This window comes from Delphinapterus leucas, chromosome 2 (assembly GCF_059928025.1).
Source record: "Delphinapterus leucas isolate spDelLeu-1000000601 "Yukka" chromosome 2, BTC_Dleu_Yukka2, whole genome shotgun sequence".
Lineage (NCBI taxonomy): Eukaryota > Metazoa > Chordata > Mammalia > Artiodactyla > Monodontidae > Delphinapterus > Delphinapterus leucas.
This window is the reverse complement of record NC_143130.1, coordinates 171,255,318-171,268,819: the sequence shown is the minus strand read 5'-3', so window position 1 is coordinate 171,268,819 and position 13,502 is coordinate 171,255,318. Positions and strand designations below refer to the sequence as shown.

Genomic DNA, 13,502 nt, shown 5'->3' with positions numbered 1-13,502 from the left:
CTGTGTGCCACAACTACTGAGCTCACGCGCCTTAATGAGAAAGCCCGCGTGCTGCAAACGACAGAGCCCACGCGCTCTGGAGCCTGCAGACCACCACTAGAGAGAGAAAACCCACACACCGCAACTAGAGAGAAGCCCGTGCCAGTGAAGAGCACGCATGCTGCAACGAAGATCCCGCGAGCCACAACTAAGACCCGACGCAACCAAAAATAAACTAAAAATAAAAGTAAATTACAAAAAAGCAGGCCCATGGGGAAGGGAGAGAGAGAGGCTGCTTGGCAAACAGCGAGCCATTTGTCCCACACGTGTGCATGTCGCAAGGATTTGAGAAGCTTTTGCTTTTCTACCTCTGCACCTCGGACCCGCCCAAGCTTTCCTCTTGATCTCATCCACGCAGAGCAAACCAACTGCAGTTCTCTCTGTGTCCTGATTTCTCTCTGTTTCTCTGTTTCCTGGCCTGATTCTGCCAATAACTAGCTCTAGTTGTTTTTCAGGCATTTAGCCCCTTGGGTTCCAGGACAAATTTGCTTCAGAAGCCTCTGGATCCCCCCGTTCCGGGGTGGCTTTTGGAAGCATTGTGCTTCCTGCCTGCAGGGAGTTCTGGGAAGGATTGTACTGTCTCCCATGAGGTGACTCTGGTCAACACACGCCTTCCTATCAGATCTTTCCCAATCTCTCTCTACACAGGCTGGTGACGAGCTGAAATCAAATGCAAACGGGAAGTCAGGTGGCCTGGTTCTATTCTGGCACCAACACGGGCAGGAAGGGCCTTAATGGTTGTGGACCTGCAGCTCCTCCTCTGTCAAGTCCAAATCGAGGGTCTCGGCTTACCTGTGAGGTTCATTCTGGCTCTAAAATCACAGAACAAATACCATTCATTAACTCTTCCTACCAGGTACCAAGCTCTTTACAGGCACTACTTCATTTAAGCCTCACGACAGTCCTAACAGCGCAGCCCTGGCAGCCCCATTTTACAGATCAGGAAACTGAGGCAAGAAGAGGTTAAGGAGCTTGTTCAGGGTCACACAGCTGGTGAAAGAACTCACAGTACAGGGGCAGGCATTGAGCTTGACCTGCTGGGAGCAGTGCAGGGCACATCCTCGCTGAAGGTAGAGAACTTCTGAGCCACCCTTCCTGAGAGCCAGGACCCACCGCCTTAGAAACAGTGTTACCCAATGACTTCCGGGTTCCTGGGTGCTGCTGAGATACTCGTGGGCCAGAGGCACAGTTTGGGCCATTTTATGGAAAAGGAAACGCAAGTTCAGAGATGTTAGGTTACATTCCCAAGGTCCAGCAGCTAGGAATTTGAAGGACTTGGGATTCAAGCCCAGGGTGTCTGACAGGCCCTTACACTCTTTCCAACGCATTCTGCTGCCATCCTTTTAAAGATCCATTTCTGAAATCCTGTCAGCAGTTTTAAAATCATCCCAGATGGTCAAATGCTCCACGATGACTTTTATGGCACCTCTGAAGCCCCCATGAACGCCGTGCTCCGCAGCCTCCATGCTCACTGGTTCCTCCCAGACATTTGGCCGAGATGACACTCCCCCAGCCGGGAGGAAGCAGTCCCTGCCTCCTGGCGGCCCGCTGCAGCCACCACTCAGCTGCAGAGCTCCAGGGATGCGAAGGCAAAGCTGACACTGAGCTAGGGGGTAGAAGGGCCCCTCGGCTCAGCAGCTGGAGTTTGTCAAGCTGAGCAACTTGGAGCTTGTCTCCCCCTGACGTATCAAGGAAAAAATGGACGGCAGGAGCTGAGAGGAGCAAAGCTCTGCTTGAGTAAAAAGATAAGATGACCACATCTTTCATTCTTGAGGTCAAGGAGACCTCCCCGACTGCACATGCACAGAAAAGTTTCTCAAAGGTCAAAAAGGGAGGGGTCGCTATCCCATAATATGTGTGTCCATCTCCCAGAGACCCTCGTGCTGGAATCCATCTTGGCTAAAAGATGCACGCACATATTGCATAAGGCCCTGGGTCAGATCAGATATGGGAAATGAAGCAAGATGATTGGCCGAAGGAAAACAAAGACCCAGAAGACGGCCCCTATGTAAGCGATTTAAACAACCACTTTAGCACTCATTAGTGAGGACGCCCATACCCCTCTCTGGGTGTGTAGCTTTGCTTTGCTTCTGTCTTAAACAAACTGCTTCTCTGTGTGCTCCCCCACACGTGCTGTGCTTCTAATAAACTCTGTGCCTGTTTTACAGCCTCGGTCTTTTTGTAAAATTCTTGTCTTCAAAGAAGACAAGAGCCAGGGCTCTGCTCCTAGCCACTAGCCCCTGGTGGTCCAGCAGTTAGGATTCCTGGTTTTCACCCAGGTGGCCCAGGTTCAATTTCTGGGCAGGGAACTAAGATCTCGCTTCAAGCCGCCTCTCGCCGCTGACACCCTGAGATCAACTCCCGTGCTGTCTGACCCAAGAACCCCCGCCGTCCAGCCTTGTCCGTCTCCTCCCCTCACTTTGACTTCTTCAGGCAGTCATTCTCAACAGAGCAGGTACTGCCTCAAAGGAATACTCTGGAAGTTTGGTGGGGCACTTCTGATTTCCACAAGGATTTGGAGGGGCGATGTTGGCACTTAGTGAGTGAGGGCCAGAGATGCCAGACGTACTGGAACATGTAGGCCTGTCCATCACAGTGAAGCGACCCAGGTCCCACGTGACTCCAGTGTCCCACTGCAAGTCCATACGGGTGAAAACCCATTTTATAAATGATCTGAGTCTAGACTCTTACAGTCCCATGGGTGTTTTATTTCATATAAAAACACCATTTTCCCCCAAGGTTTTAATTCCCACTGAATTTTCTATGAAGACAAATCAGAGGAAGATTTATATTTTGTTTTTCAGGCTCTGAGCATGACTCACCGTTGCAGAAAACCACATCACTGGAAGTGACTCTGGCTGTAGAGTGGAATGGCCAATATGCAGGTGTGCAGGATATAGGGAACTCTCCAACTTGTCCCACATCTGATGGCATCGCTGCCTCTTCTAGTGTAGTTATGCCAGAGCATTTACATACTAAAAGAAACATTATTTTCTTATAGTTTCCTTTTTTCCCCTCCATATTATAAAGCATTATTATTATTTTTTAACTTTTGTGGGTAGGTTCTATTAACTACAAATTTCACTTCAGGGTAGTAAGAGGCACATAAAATATTTATATTATAAACAGGAGAGTCTAATAGGTCTGCGAGATTTTGTCTTAAAGGGTCTACATTAGCCTCGCCTTTGGGTATTTGAGGATTCCAGTCTCACAAGTCCATCAACCTGGTGAAGCTGTAAGTTGACCTTGAAATAGGCTCTGTATGGCTGGTGGTAGTTTACCGGTCTGTCTCTCCTACTGGACTGAAAGTTCCTTGGTGGGGAGGCACCAGGTCTCAATCATCTCTGCCCCCCCCACCCCCGACAGCCTTGGGTTGGGGACCCAGGAGGCCTCTGTGGGATCCAGCCCTCCCTTCACATGAGGTGTTCAGCGTCTGTAGCAGCTGCATCCCGCAAGGAGCTGGATCTTACTAGGGCACTGCCTGGATTGAGATGTAGATTCTCGTGGAGGAATTGCCCTCAGAGTCAGGGTTGCAGGGAGGTAGGAGGTGGATGGGCCCCTGGGCCGGACAGCTGGTGTTTGTCAAGCAGAGTAAAACTGAAGCTTTGTTTTCCCCCAGACACTCCAAGGACAACGTTAGTGGCAGGAGCTGAGCTCTGCTGGAGAAAAGAGATAAATGACCACTCCTGAGGTCAAGGAAACCTCCCTTTCTGCGCATGTGCAGGAAGGCTCTTTGGGAATCAAAAGGGAGGGGGAGCCACCCCATACGAAGTGTGGACATGCACCCACAGGCCTCTGTGCTGGAATCCATCTTAGCACAACGTGGTGCGCGCCTGTTGGGGAGGGTTCTAGGGCAGGGCAGGTGTGAAAAAAGAAACCAGGTAAACAAAGAGCCGGAAGAACTGTCCTATATAAGTGATTTGAATCACCTCTTTACTGCACTGTCCTCATTAGGGAGGGCGTCCACACTCCTTCTCTCCAGGTGTGTATCTCTGCCTTGCTCCTGTCTTAAATAAACTGTTTCTCTGTGTTCTCTCCCACATGTTATGCTGTGTCTCTGATAATAAACTTTGTACCTGTTTTCGCCTCCTTGAGAAATTCATTTTTCAAATGGGGCAAGAGCCCCCTGCTTCTAGCCTCTAGTCCCTGGTCGTCTAGTGGCTAGGATTCCTGGTTTTTCACCCAGGCTGCCCAGGTTCAGTTCCTGGGCAGGGAACTGAGATCCTGCTTCAGGCCACCACTCGCTGCCGTCTCTCCGAGACCAGCAGGGGCAGCTGGGGATTATGGGAAGCCTACCTCTCCATCTTGGCTTTTCCAGAAATGCCACCATCTCCAAGCGGGATGTTAATCAGTAACAGTCCCCCGGGGGTCACACTTTGGAAGAGCAAATATTTGCTGCACGCTTTCGGCTGCAAGCCCTAAGCTTCCGTCTTTGCCCTGAATGAAGGACCTTCCCAGGCACCTGGCGGCACCTCACTGGTAAGAGGCAGCGGATTAAAGGGAGGCCTTCACAGTGTCTGCCTAGTGAGGGATGGGGAGAGAAGACCTTCTTGTCCTCTCTGAGCGGGTTTCAAGGGAAGGGGGTGGGAACCTAGGCAGTGCCGAGCCCTCATTCCCGGACTGGATAGGGTGCGGGTGGGAGGTAAGAGGCGTGTTGTAGACATAGGGGGCTTCCTCGGCAGGAGGAAGAGGCTTTTTTTTTTTTTAACATAAGGGATTCTTTTTTTTTAATTTTTAAAAATATTTATTTGGTTGCACTGGATCTTAGTTGTGGCAGGCAGGCTCCTTAGTTATGGCATGAACTCTTAGTTGTGGCATGCATGTGGGATCTAGTTCCCTGACCAGGGATGGAACCCAGGCCCCTGCATCGGGAGCATGGAGTCTTAACCACTGCGCCACCAAGGAAGTCCCCAGGAAGAGGCTTTTAAGGCTTGAGATTTCACGCCCGCCACACTCACTGTGTAAGCCCCACACAACTCCCTGGCTTTCTTACCAGGGACCTGTCTGCCCAGGCAAGAGACTTTCCCCTGCTTCCAGATCTGGGGGTAGAGCTGCTGCTCCAGGTCTATTCAGGGCTGAGAAGTGGTGGGTAAGGGGTTGATTTCTTACTGCTCGGGTTCAATTTAGGATGCTGCATCCTTGTGTCATCCTTAAACAAAATTAATGGCAGTTACGATTAAGCGAAGATGAATTGATTCAGGAATAGCAGAGGAATTGCAATTCGGGACCAACAAACTATGGCAAACCATAGGCAAGTCCCAAAGAGACAAAGGCGAGGTTGGCTTTTATTAGGTTCAGGGAGGAAGCTGGGGAGTGTTGTTTTGAACCAAAGCTCATTGGAGGAGAATGGGAGTTCAGAGTCATGGTGGCTTCTCGTTGGCAGCAAGCGTGGGCAGTTTGCCGTTACTAAGGTGTGCGGAAAGCTTCCTTCTTCCTGTTGATCATGAATATTGAGATGAGCGGGAATGCATGAGCGCCCACCCTGCATGGCTTCCTGACTCCATTCTGAATCAGGTGTCCTCCATTCTTTTTCACTCATGGCATCCTCGGCCGCCCCCTGGTGTTTGAGGGGATGCCCCCTGCACACAGATTCTGTACTGTTCTGTAGATGAACAAAGACCCTAGGGGATGCATGGGACTGCCGGGTAAGCAGCGTGCAGGGCCGCCCAGTGTATTCCCTGGCTGCCACTCCGGACTGAAGGTGGAGCTTTGAGGAAAGACTTAGCAGTCAGAAGGGGTGACATCTACTTGCTGCGCTGGGATCATTTCCTGATGGCTGTCAGAGACAGAAGTGATTCTGAATTTGGGAGTGTCCCGCTGTGGGGTTAATTTACAAAGGGGTGCTATATCCTGTGATATAATGAAGGCAAGAACCTGGGTGCGTTTGGTACATTCCAGGAGGTACTCACCCAGCATGTGCAGTGTCGGCGTGACCTACTGAATGCAGGCTTGCCGTCTAGAATCGGACAGAGTTTCCTAAACGCTGACAGCTAGAAAACAGCAGGAATATTTCACTGAGTAAGGTCACGCCACTGAAGCTGTGGAAGGAATGAGGCCCCGGATTCTATGGCACCCTTTAGCAAAAGCAAAGAGCGACGCACTGAGTCCTGGGGCCAGGGGTCACTTTGTAGCAGGCACAGGCGAGGACACAGCCCCCTGCGGCAGGGAGAAGAGGCCTGGGAACCTCACCCTGTCGCCGCATTTTGCTACAGGTGGCCTGAGAATGAGGGTCTCTGCTGACGGGAGCTCCCGTGAGGTCTGCGGCCTCGCCTGCCCCGCGCGCATTGGGGCAGTGGGTCCAGTGGGCAGAAGAGGGTGAGAGTGCATCCTGGTGACCTTCCAGACAGCCTCTGGGACACAGGCTTGGGGGTGTCAGCTGAGCACCAGGAACCGTGTGTGGAGACAGGCAGGTGGCACAGCCCAGCGCACAGTTTATTCAGATGGAAACTGTACAGGTGCTCAGGAACCAGGCTCGGTGCCCAAGGATGTGAGGGAGGCCAGGGGGGGGCAGTGGTGGCGAGTGCGGCGTTTGGAGACCCACTGCCTGTGCTGGAAGGCTGGCCCCACTAGAATAGGCAGCCTCGGGGCAGTGAGAGGAGGACACACTTCACAGGTCACAGTGAGGATGAGATGAGACCGTCCAAGTGGAGCTTTAGCTCAGGCTCGCATGGTGTGAGTCAGCTTGTTATCTGTTTCTGTGCTGGGGAGCTCCAGGGAGAGTGAAGGCGGGAGCTCCTAAGAGGAGTTCTGTAACTGGGCCCCAGGGCTGGGTGGAGTGCCCTAGGGGAGCCGCAGGGGGGATCCCACCACCGAATCAGGCAAACTCAGCATTTCCCCCTGCCCTGCCCCGATGGCCACCCAGACCCTCCAAGTCCCCAGGCAAACATGTCCCCAGGTCCAGGTCCCCGCAGCTCAGCTTGGACGGGCTGCCGTATCGTCTAGCGATCAAGGGCAGTGAACGAAGCAGACCAGTAAAAGCCTGGGAAGACCTCCTGACTCCGGCCGCTGCTCTGACCGCACCCAGTGAGGCCGGGCACCCAGACCGCCTCCTCTTCCATCCCCCTCTTCTTGGCTGCCTGCCACCCCGCTGGAGGAAGTGGGATGACTGGGGAAAGCTGGGGGAGACTAGGAGCTGCCCGAGGGCGCGGCCCTGGATGGAAACCCGAGGCGGTTTCACCCTGTGAAATAATGCGCCCCCCACTCAGGTGACAAATGGGACCCCAACTTGCTCAGGGTGTCCCTGAGGCAGGGCTCGGGGAGCTAAGCCCCGTCCCCCAGGGAGGAAGCGGGTCCCTGGAGGAGCTGTACCGGGACACAGGGAGGAGGTGTGTATCAGCCGTTAAAATTAAGCTCTGCCCTCTTTTCTCCCGAGGAAGCCTTGTTGCCAAAGGGAAGCCTCCCGGGCCTCCACGCTGCCCAGATGCAGGCGGTGCTGAGCCTCCTGCTGCCCTGCCTCCTGGCCCAGGTGTGGCTGGTACCCGGTTCCACCCCTGGTCCCCACTCACCAGAGGCCCAGGCAGGACTGGAGACTCTGCCGACCCCCAGGGCCCAGACTGAGAGCAGCGAGGGGGCGCAGGTCCTGCAGAAGGACGAGGGCCCCCCCTGGCTGACGGCCGACTGGCAGAAGCTCTCTGGGGAGACGTCCAACTTGGGGTTCAGCCTGCTTCGTAAGATCTCCATGAGGCACGACGGCAACGTGGTCTTCTCCCCACTCGGCCTGGCCTGGGCCATGGCAGCCTTGACCCTGGGGGCCAGGGGACAGAGCAGAGCCCAGCTGGAGACGGGGCTCCACCTGCAGGCCCTGAATCAGACCCTGCCCGCAGTAAACCAGACCTGGCCCCCGCGCCTGCCTGCCCTCTTCAAGCAGCTCCGAGAAAGCCTCTCCCACAACCCAGAGCTGGGCCTGACCCAGGGGAGTTTTGCCTTCATCCACGAGGACTTTGATGTCAAAGAGACCTTCCTCAATTTCTCCAAGAGGTATTTCGATATGGAGTGTGTGACTATAAATTTTCGCAACGCATCCCAGGCCAAAGGGCTCATGAATCATCACATTAGCAAAGAGACTCAGGGGAAAATTCCCAAACTCTTTGATGAGATTAATCCTGACACCAAATTAATTCTTGTGGATTACATCTTGCTCAAAGGTACTTTGATAATGTTCTGCTCTCCCAGAGCCATGGATCTCTTCGCCTGTCTCTTCCTTTCCTGCTGGGCCTGTGTATGGTCGACGCCAAATGATCTCCTAGGAACATGTTGTTCTCAGGTTTTACAAACAGAGTGAAACACATGTAGGACATACCAGGCACAGTGCCAGACAATGATTTCACTTGATGCCCCTGCCCTGGGGGCCCAGGTGTTTGCAGGGCTTAAGTTTTCTAAGCACGTCTACACAGCTCTCCTCTGACATTCTGACATGCGGAACCCTCTGGGTCATTTTTTTTTTAAAAAGGCATATCATCTGAGAGATTTAGGGTTGCATCTTTGCTCTTTCACGCTCTACTTTTGTGACCTGGGGCAAGTGAGAAAGTCCCATGTCCTCGTATTCTCAATATAGAAAATGCACACTCCCACCTACCATAGAGATGAACTGAGGCTCAGAGAGATCACATGGTAAACGGCAGAGGCCAAACTCAGACGAGGGCCTCCTGACACGCTCATCCCGGGTCCTTTCCATCCTGCCTCTCTCGTGGACGACTGGACTGGTGTGGCCACAGTTGTAGCAGGAAGGTGACACTAGGGGACTTGCAAAGTCCGGGAGGAGGACATGCTTCCAGTCAGCCAGGCCAGACAGACTATCAGTGTGTAGAGTCATGGGCCCACACTCTGGCAGCCTCCTCTGAGTTGCATGGCCCTTTGTCAGCCAGGGGCCCCTGCCCTCAGAGCCTCACCGAGCACAGGATGTGCGGGAATGTCATCACTTTTGCCACGGTGGCCTCTGTTTGCACATGGTGTGCACTAGACAAAGTGGCGGTCAGAGGGTCCCTCTTGCAGACAGGGCTGGGGACGGGCCTTAAGTCTTCTCTAGGCTGGAGCTAACCAACCACAAGGGAGCGAGTGTAGAAGAAGGTGGGTCCTTTGGGCTCCAGCTGGAATGAGTGACTTTTGTTCACTCGAACAAAAGTTCACTCAAAACACCCAGTGTTTTGTCCAGAACAATGAGGGAATGGGGGGGGGGCGGTCATTAGGAGATATCTCCGTGCTTTTGTGTGTGATTCCAACAGGGCCTCTGGATGGATCCAGGTTTTGCCAGCTGGGAAAGAAGCCTGTGAAAGGCTGATCTTCGGGGAATTTATTTTGGCCGCCTGAGCTGCGGTCAAAACAAACCTGATAAGGATGCCTTTCCTAGTTGGGCAGAAAGGGGGATAGAACACTGGCCCTTTATTACTTTAGCAAGAACGATGCTTTCGAGGAGGGCGGTTTCTGCAATGAGTTTCTTTCTTATCTGTTCAGGGAAATGGCTGACCCCTTTTGACCCTGTCCTCACCGAGACAGACACTTTCCACCTGGACAAGTACAAGGCAGTCAAGGTGCCCATGATGTACAGGGCAGGCAAGTTTGCCTCCACTTTTGACAAGAATTTTCGTTGCCACGTCCTCAAACTGCCCTACCGAGGAAATGCCACCATGCTGGTGGTCCTCATGGGAAGGATAGGTGACCACCTGGCCCTCGAGGACTACTTGACCACAGATTTGGTGGACACGTGGCTCAGGAACATGAAAACCAGGTACAGCTCCCTCGTCGCCCTACTCCAGCTCAGCTGGCCCCTCCCTACGGGCACCCACAATTTCGTTCCGTGCCCGTCCCAGCCCAGCCCGCTGCGGGCTCCCCGATGGCAGGGGCCGCGTTTGTCCTGTTTCCCCCTCTATCAGCATCTATCCCAGCGCCTGGCTCGTTCATTCACTCGGCCAGCCCTTATCAAGTTTCTCCCACGTGCCAGGCACTGGGACGCATGCACGATGCTAGCCTCGCAGAGCTCACGTTCTAGTGATGAGGGCACCAGCAGGGTGCAGGTGGGGGTCAGGGAAGGCCTGGCCAAGAAGGTAGCAGCAAGCGAACACTTAAGAGGAAGGAGGATTCTGAAGGTACGCTGGGGGAGAGAAGAGGTACAGGCAGAAGTGGGAAAGTGCTGGAACGGGACTGTGCTTACTGGATTCCAGGAAGAGCGAGGCAGCCGGTGAGGCTCCAGCAGCAGATAAGGTCGCAGAGGAGCCAGCAGGTGTCACCCGGGACCATACGTTACTGGCCCCGGAAAAGACTTGGGCTTTTGCCAAGGGAGACGAGAAGCCACTGGAGCCAAGCAGAGGAGCAGTATAGCCTGTGCTGAGAAGAGACACTAGGGGTATGTGGGAGGGGCAAGGGGACCAGCCAGGAGGTCAGCGTAGCCACCTAGGTCAGGATGCTCGGCAGGTGGCGGCAGTGGAAGTAACGAGGAGCAGTGGGGTCCTGGATCTGTGACGCAGCCGGAGGTGACAGGATTGGCTAACGGACTGGATGTGGGTGACAGAGAGGGAAAGAAAGTCAAAGGTGAAGGCAAAGTTTTTGGCCTTAGCAACGGGAAGGAAGGATTTGCCATTTACTGAAAGGGGAGACCGTAGGAGGAACACACCGAGAGGTAAGTTCAAAAGTTCAGTCGGAAACATCTGGATCAGAAATACCTATTAGACATCCAGGCGGAGATGTCAGGAAGGCAGCTAGATCTGGGGTGCAGGGTGAGGTCCAGGCTGGGGAGTCAGCAGCACGTAAATGGAACCATGAGACTGACTGAGACGACCGGGGGCGGGGGCCGCGTGCAGAGAGCAGGGTTGGAAGCACAGAGCAGGGTCACAAATGCTTGTGGAATAAATTAATCCACCTACTGGGGTGGGGGGAAGGCAGCGCCAGTAAGGAGTCCACGGCGATGCCTCCGGAATCCTGTCACTCCAGCATTTGGCACAGAGAGGAGTCCAGCTAAAGATCTTCAGTGTTCATTTTATCTTCATTCTTCTTCTTTTCCTTCAAATCCTTAGAACCTATCATAGGACTCAAACATAATAAGCCTTCAACAAATGTTTGTGGGGATACATATATAAATCAGTCTCCAAGGCATGTCATGTCCTCAGTTATATTCCAGCCCGACAGCCTGGCCCAGCTCCGAGAGAGAGAGAGAGAGAGAGAGAGAGAGAGAGAGAGAGAGAGAGAGAGAGAGAGAGAGAGAGAGAGAGAGAGTGGGGGTGATGAAGGGAGCAAAAGGAAACTACACGAGACATTGTTCTGGGTGCTTAACATATATTATTTCATTTACTTCTCTGAAGAACATTGTGAAATTGGTATTGGTATTTTGGCTGTACTTCACAGATTAAGACATTGGGACTTCTTTAAGACTAATTTAGTACCAATTAGTAGTTTTCATTCTTTTTATTTTTGAGCCACAGAACTCATCTCTCTAAACAAAAAACACCATTGTGCGAATGTATACTTTATATTTTATATATATTTTATATATATAAAATCCTGGGGCGCTCTGTAATCTGGGTATCGAAAACAGCCCTGGAGTCTGCAGGGCTGATGGCAGCAACTGTTTGGTTGGTTTGGGGTTGTTTTCAAAACCCAGGGAAATGGATACAAAGTGTGGCGTTCTTTGCTAAAGAGAATGCAAGTCATTGGCTGGGAAATGAAACTGGTTCCCTGAGGCTGAAGCTCTCTTCTCTGAGTCAGGCCATTCATTACAAAAGAACAGAATGAGCTCTAGTCAACGGAGGGAGACTTGTTAGTGGGAATAAGCTTGGGGGAAGGTTAAAAGAAAGTGTGACCTTTTTAGTGTTCAGAATCTATGGCTTTTGTCTACAGTTCACCATTATATGTACTTGTACCACAGAAAAATGGAAGTTTTCTTTCCAAAGTTCAAGTTAGACCAGAAGTATAAGATGCATGAGCTGCTTAAACAGATGGGAATCAGAAGAATCTTCTCACCCTGGGCTGACTTGAGTGATCTCTCAGTTACTGAAAGAAATCTTAAAGTCTCCAAGGTAAGTCAGGATCTTCCACTGGGGCCCAAACCAACGAATATTTTTACATACCATTTAACGTTGATAAAAGGCCAGGTTGTAGTAGAAAATTAGATTAAAATTCCAAAAGAATTGAAACAGCACCCAAGTTGGATGTTTTAAGAATTTGGAGCTACTTTTTAAAACATCTGTTCAACTAGTTTAATCTCTTTTATGCAGAGCTCTCTCTCTTCTCTCCCAGTGCTCAAGGAGAAATTTATCCCAAAATGGAACTGGTTCACAGATTCATTCAAAATTCCATGAAACTGCACCACTTTAAAGATGAAAGAAAGCCCCAGAGGTTATCTGGCTAACTTCCCGCCCCTTGTGGAAACCCTGTCTGAAATATCCCTACAAAAGAGTAGGGATTATTATTATTATCGCCTCTTATAATAATTATACAGGTCCGTCACTCACATCACATGAGGTTCCTGGACAAAAGGGCCTCTCAGACACAACAGGTGGCCTAAATACAGGCCACCAGCGTTCAGGATGACTTCAGGGACCCAGGGGCTTACCCCATGGACCACTTCAGAGCAGTACCAGGTGCTGGGAAGCTGCTACGGAAGACTAACCACAACCCTGCCCCTACCTAGCCTGCCAGAAGGAAGGTCAAAATTCTCAGGGGTTCCAGACGGCTTGAAAACCTTCCAGGAGGAACACCAGCTCGGCTCAAAAATCAGTAGCACAAAGTACATGCTAAATAAGTATTTGTTCATTTGATGCATGTGTGCATGAACTGGCCAGCCACAGAGTCCCTGGGTCCCTGCCCAGAATGAATTTCACAATCGGTTCCTGGTGTCTCCGGGTATTTTGTGGGCTTCTAAGGCAGTCGCTGGGGCAACCTCAGACCATTCCTCTCTGCACAGATGAGCTCTGTACCACTAAATCCCGAGAGCATGGCCCCGTGGGTAGGACAATAACACAGAATGTCCAGGGGCTCAATTAATTCCCTCATCTCCACTGGCACACAAACGGCCTTCCATGTATTTCCTTTTCCAGGTTTTACAAAGAGCGATGATTGAGGTGGATGAAGAAGGAACAGAGGCGGTGGCGGGAACCCTGTCAGAAATCACTGCTTATTCCATGCCTCCCATCATCAAAGTGGACCGGCCGTTTCACTTCATCATCTATGAAGAAACCTCCAGAATCGTGCTATTTCTGGGCAGGGTGGTGAATCCGACTCTCCTGTGATTGATGACATGCGTGAGTCCTTAGAGCCACAGCAGACGCTGGATCTGAGGTGTCTGAACTTACACAGGACACTGGCACTGGGTGTCGCGCCCTTGTCCTCAGATGCTAGTTTGAGCCATCCTTAGATAAATCTGCGTATTAAATTCAAACTTATTTTAAGGAGATGTTTGTACAAGCTGTCTGGTATTTTAAGCCTGTTTCTAAGAGCCTTTGTTATTGACTAAAGACCATCTTGGTATCTGGACT

The 13,502-nt window shown here is 51.8% G+C and overlaps 1 protein-coding gene across 1 annotated transcript; it reads left to right on the top strand.

Annotated features, from left to right (window-relative positions):
* The first annotated feature begins 7,339 nt into the window (after positions 1 to 7,339).
* SERPINA10 (serpin family A member 10) lies at positions 7,340 to 13,292 on the top strand. Its single transcript, XM_022576188.2, has 4 exons — positions 7,340 to 8,183; positions 9,490 to 9,763; positions 11,894 to 12,044; positions 13,065 to 13,292. The coding sequence occupies exons 1-4, from the start codon at positions 7,460 to 7,462 to the stop codon at positions 13,254 to 13,256; spliced, it is 1,341 nt and encodes a 446-aa protein (XP_022431896.2). The 5' UTR covers positions 7,340 to 7,459; the 3' UTR covers positions 13,257 to 13,292.
* The last annotated feature ends 210 nt before the right edge of the window (positions 13,293 to 13,502 follow it).

What these genes read in the sequence shown, in the direction of transcription:
- SERPINA10 (XM_022576188.2), top strand. Translation starts at nt 7,460, where the DNA reads ATGCAGGCGGTGCTGAGCCTCCTGCTGCCCTGCCTCCTGGCCCAGGTG. An exon ending in GGATTACATCTTGCTCAAAG is followed by an intron (nt 8,184 to 9,489) that starts GTACTTTGATAA and finishes TTATCTGTTCAG; the next exon opens with GGAAATGGCTGACCCCTTTT. An exon ending in GAAATCTTAAAGTCTCCAAG is followed by an intron (nt 12,045 to 13,064) that starts GTAAGTCAGGAT and finishes TTCCTTTTCCAG; the next exon opens with GTTTTACAAAGAGCGATGAT.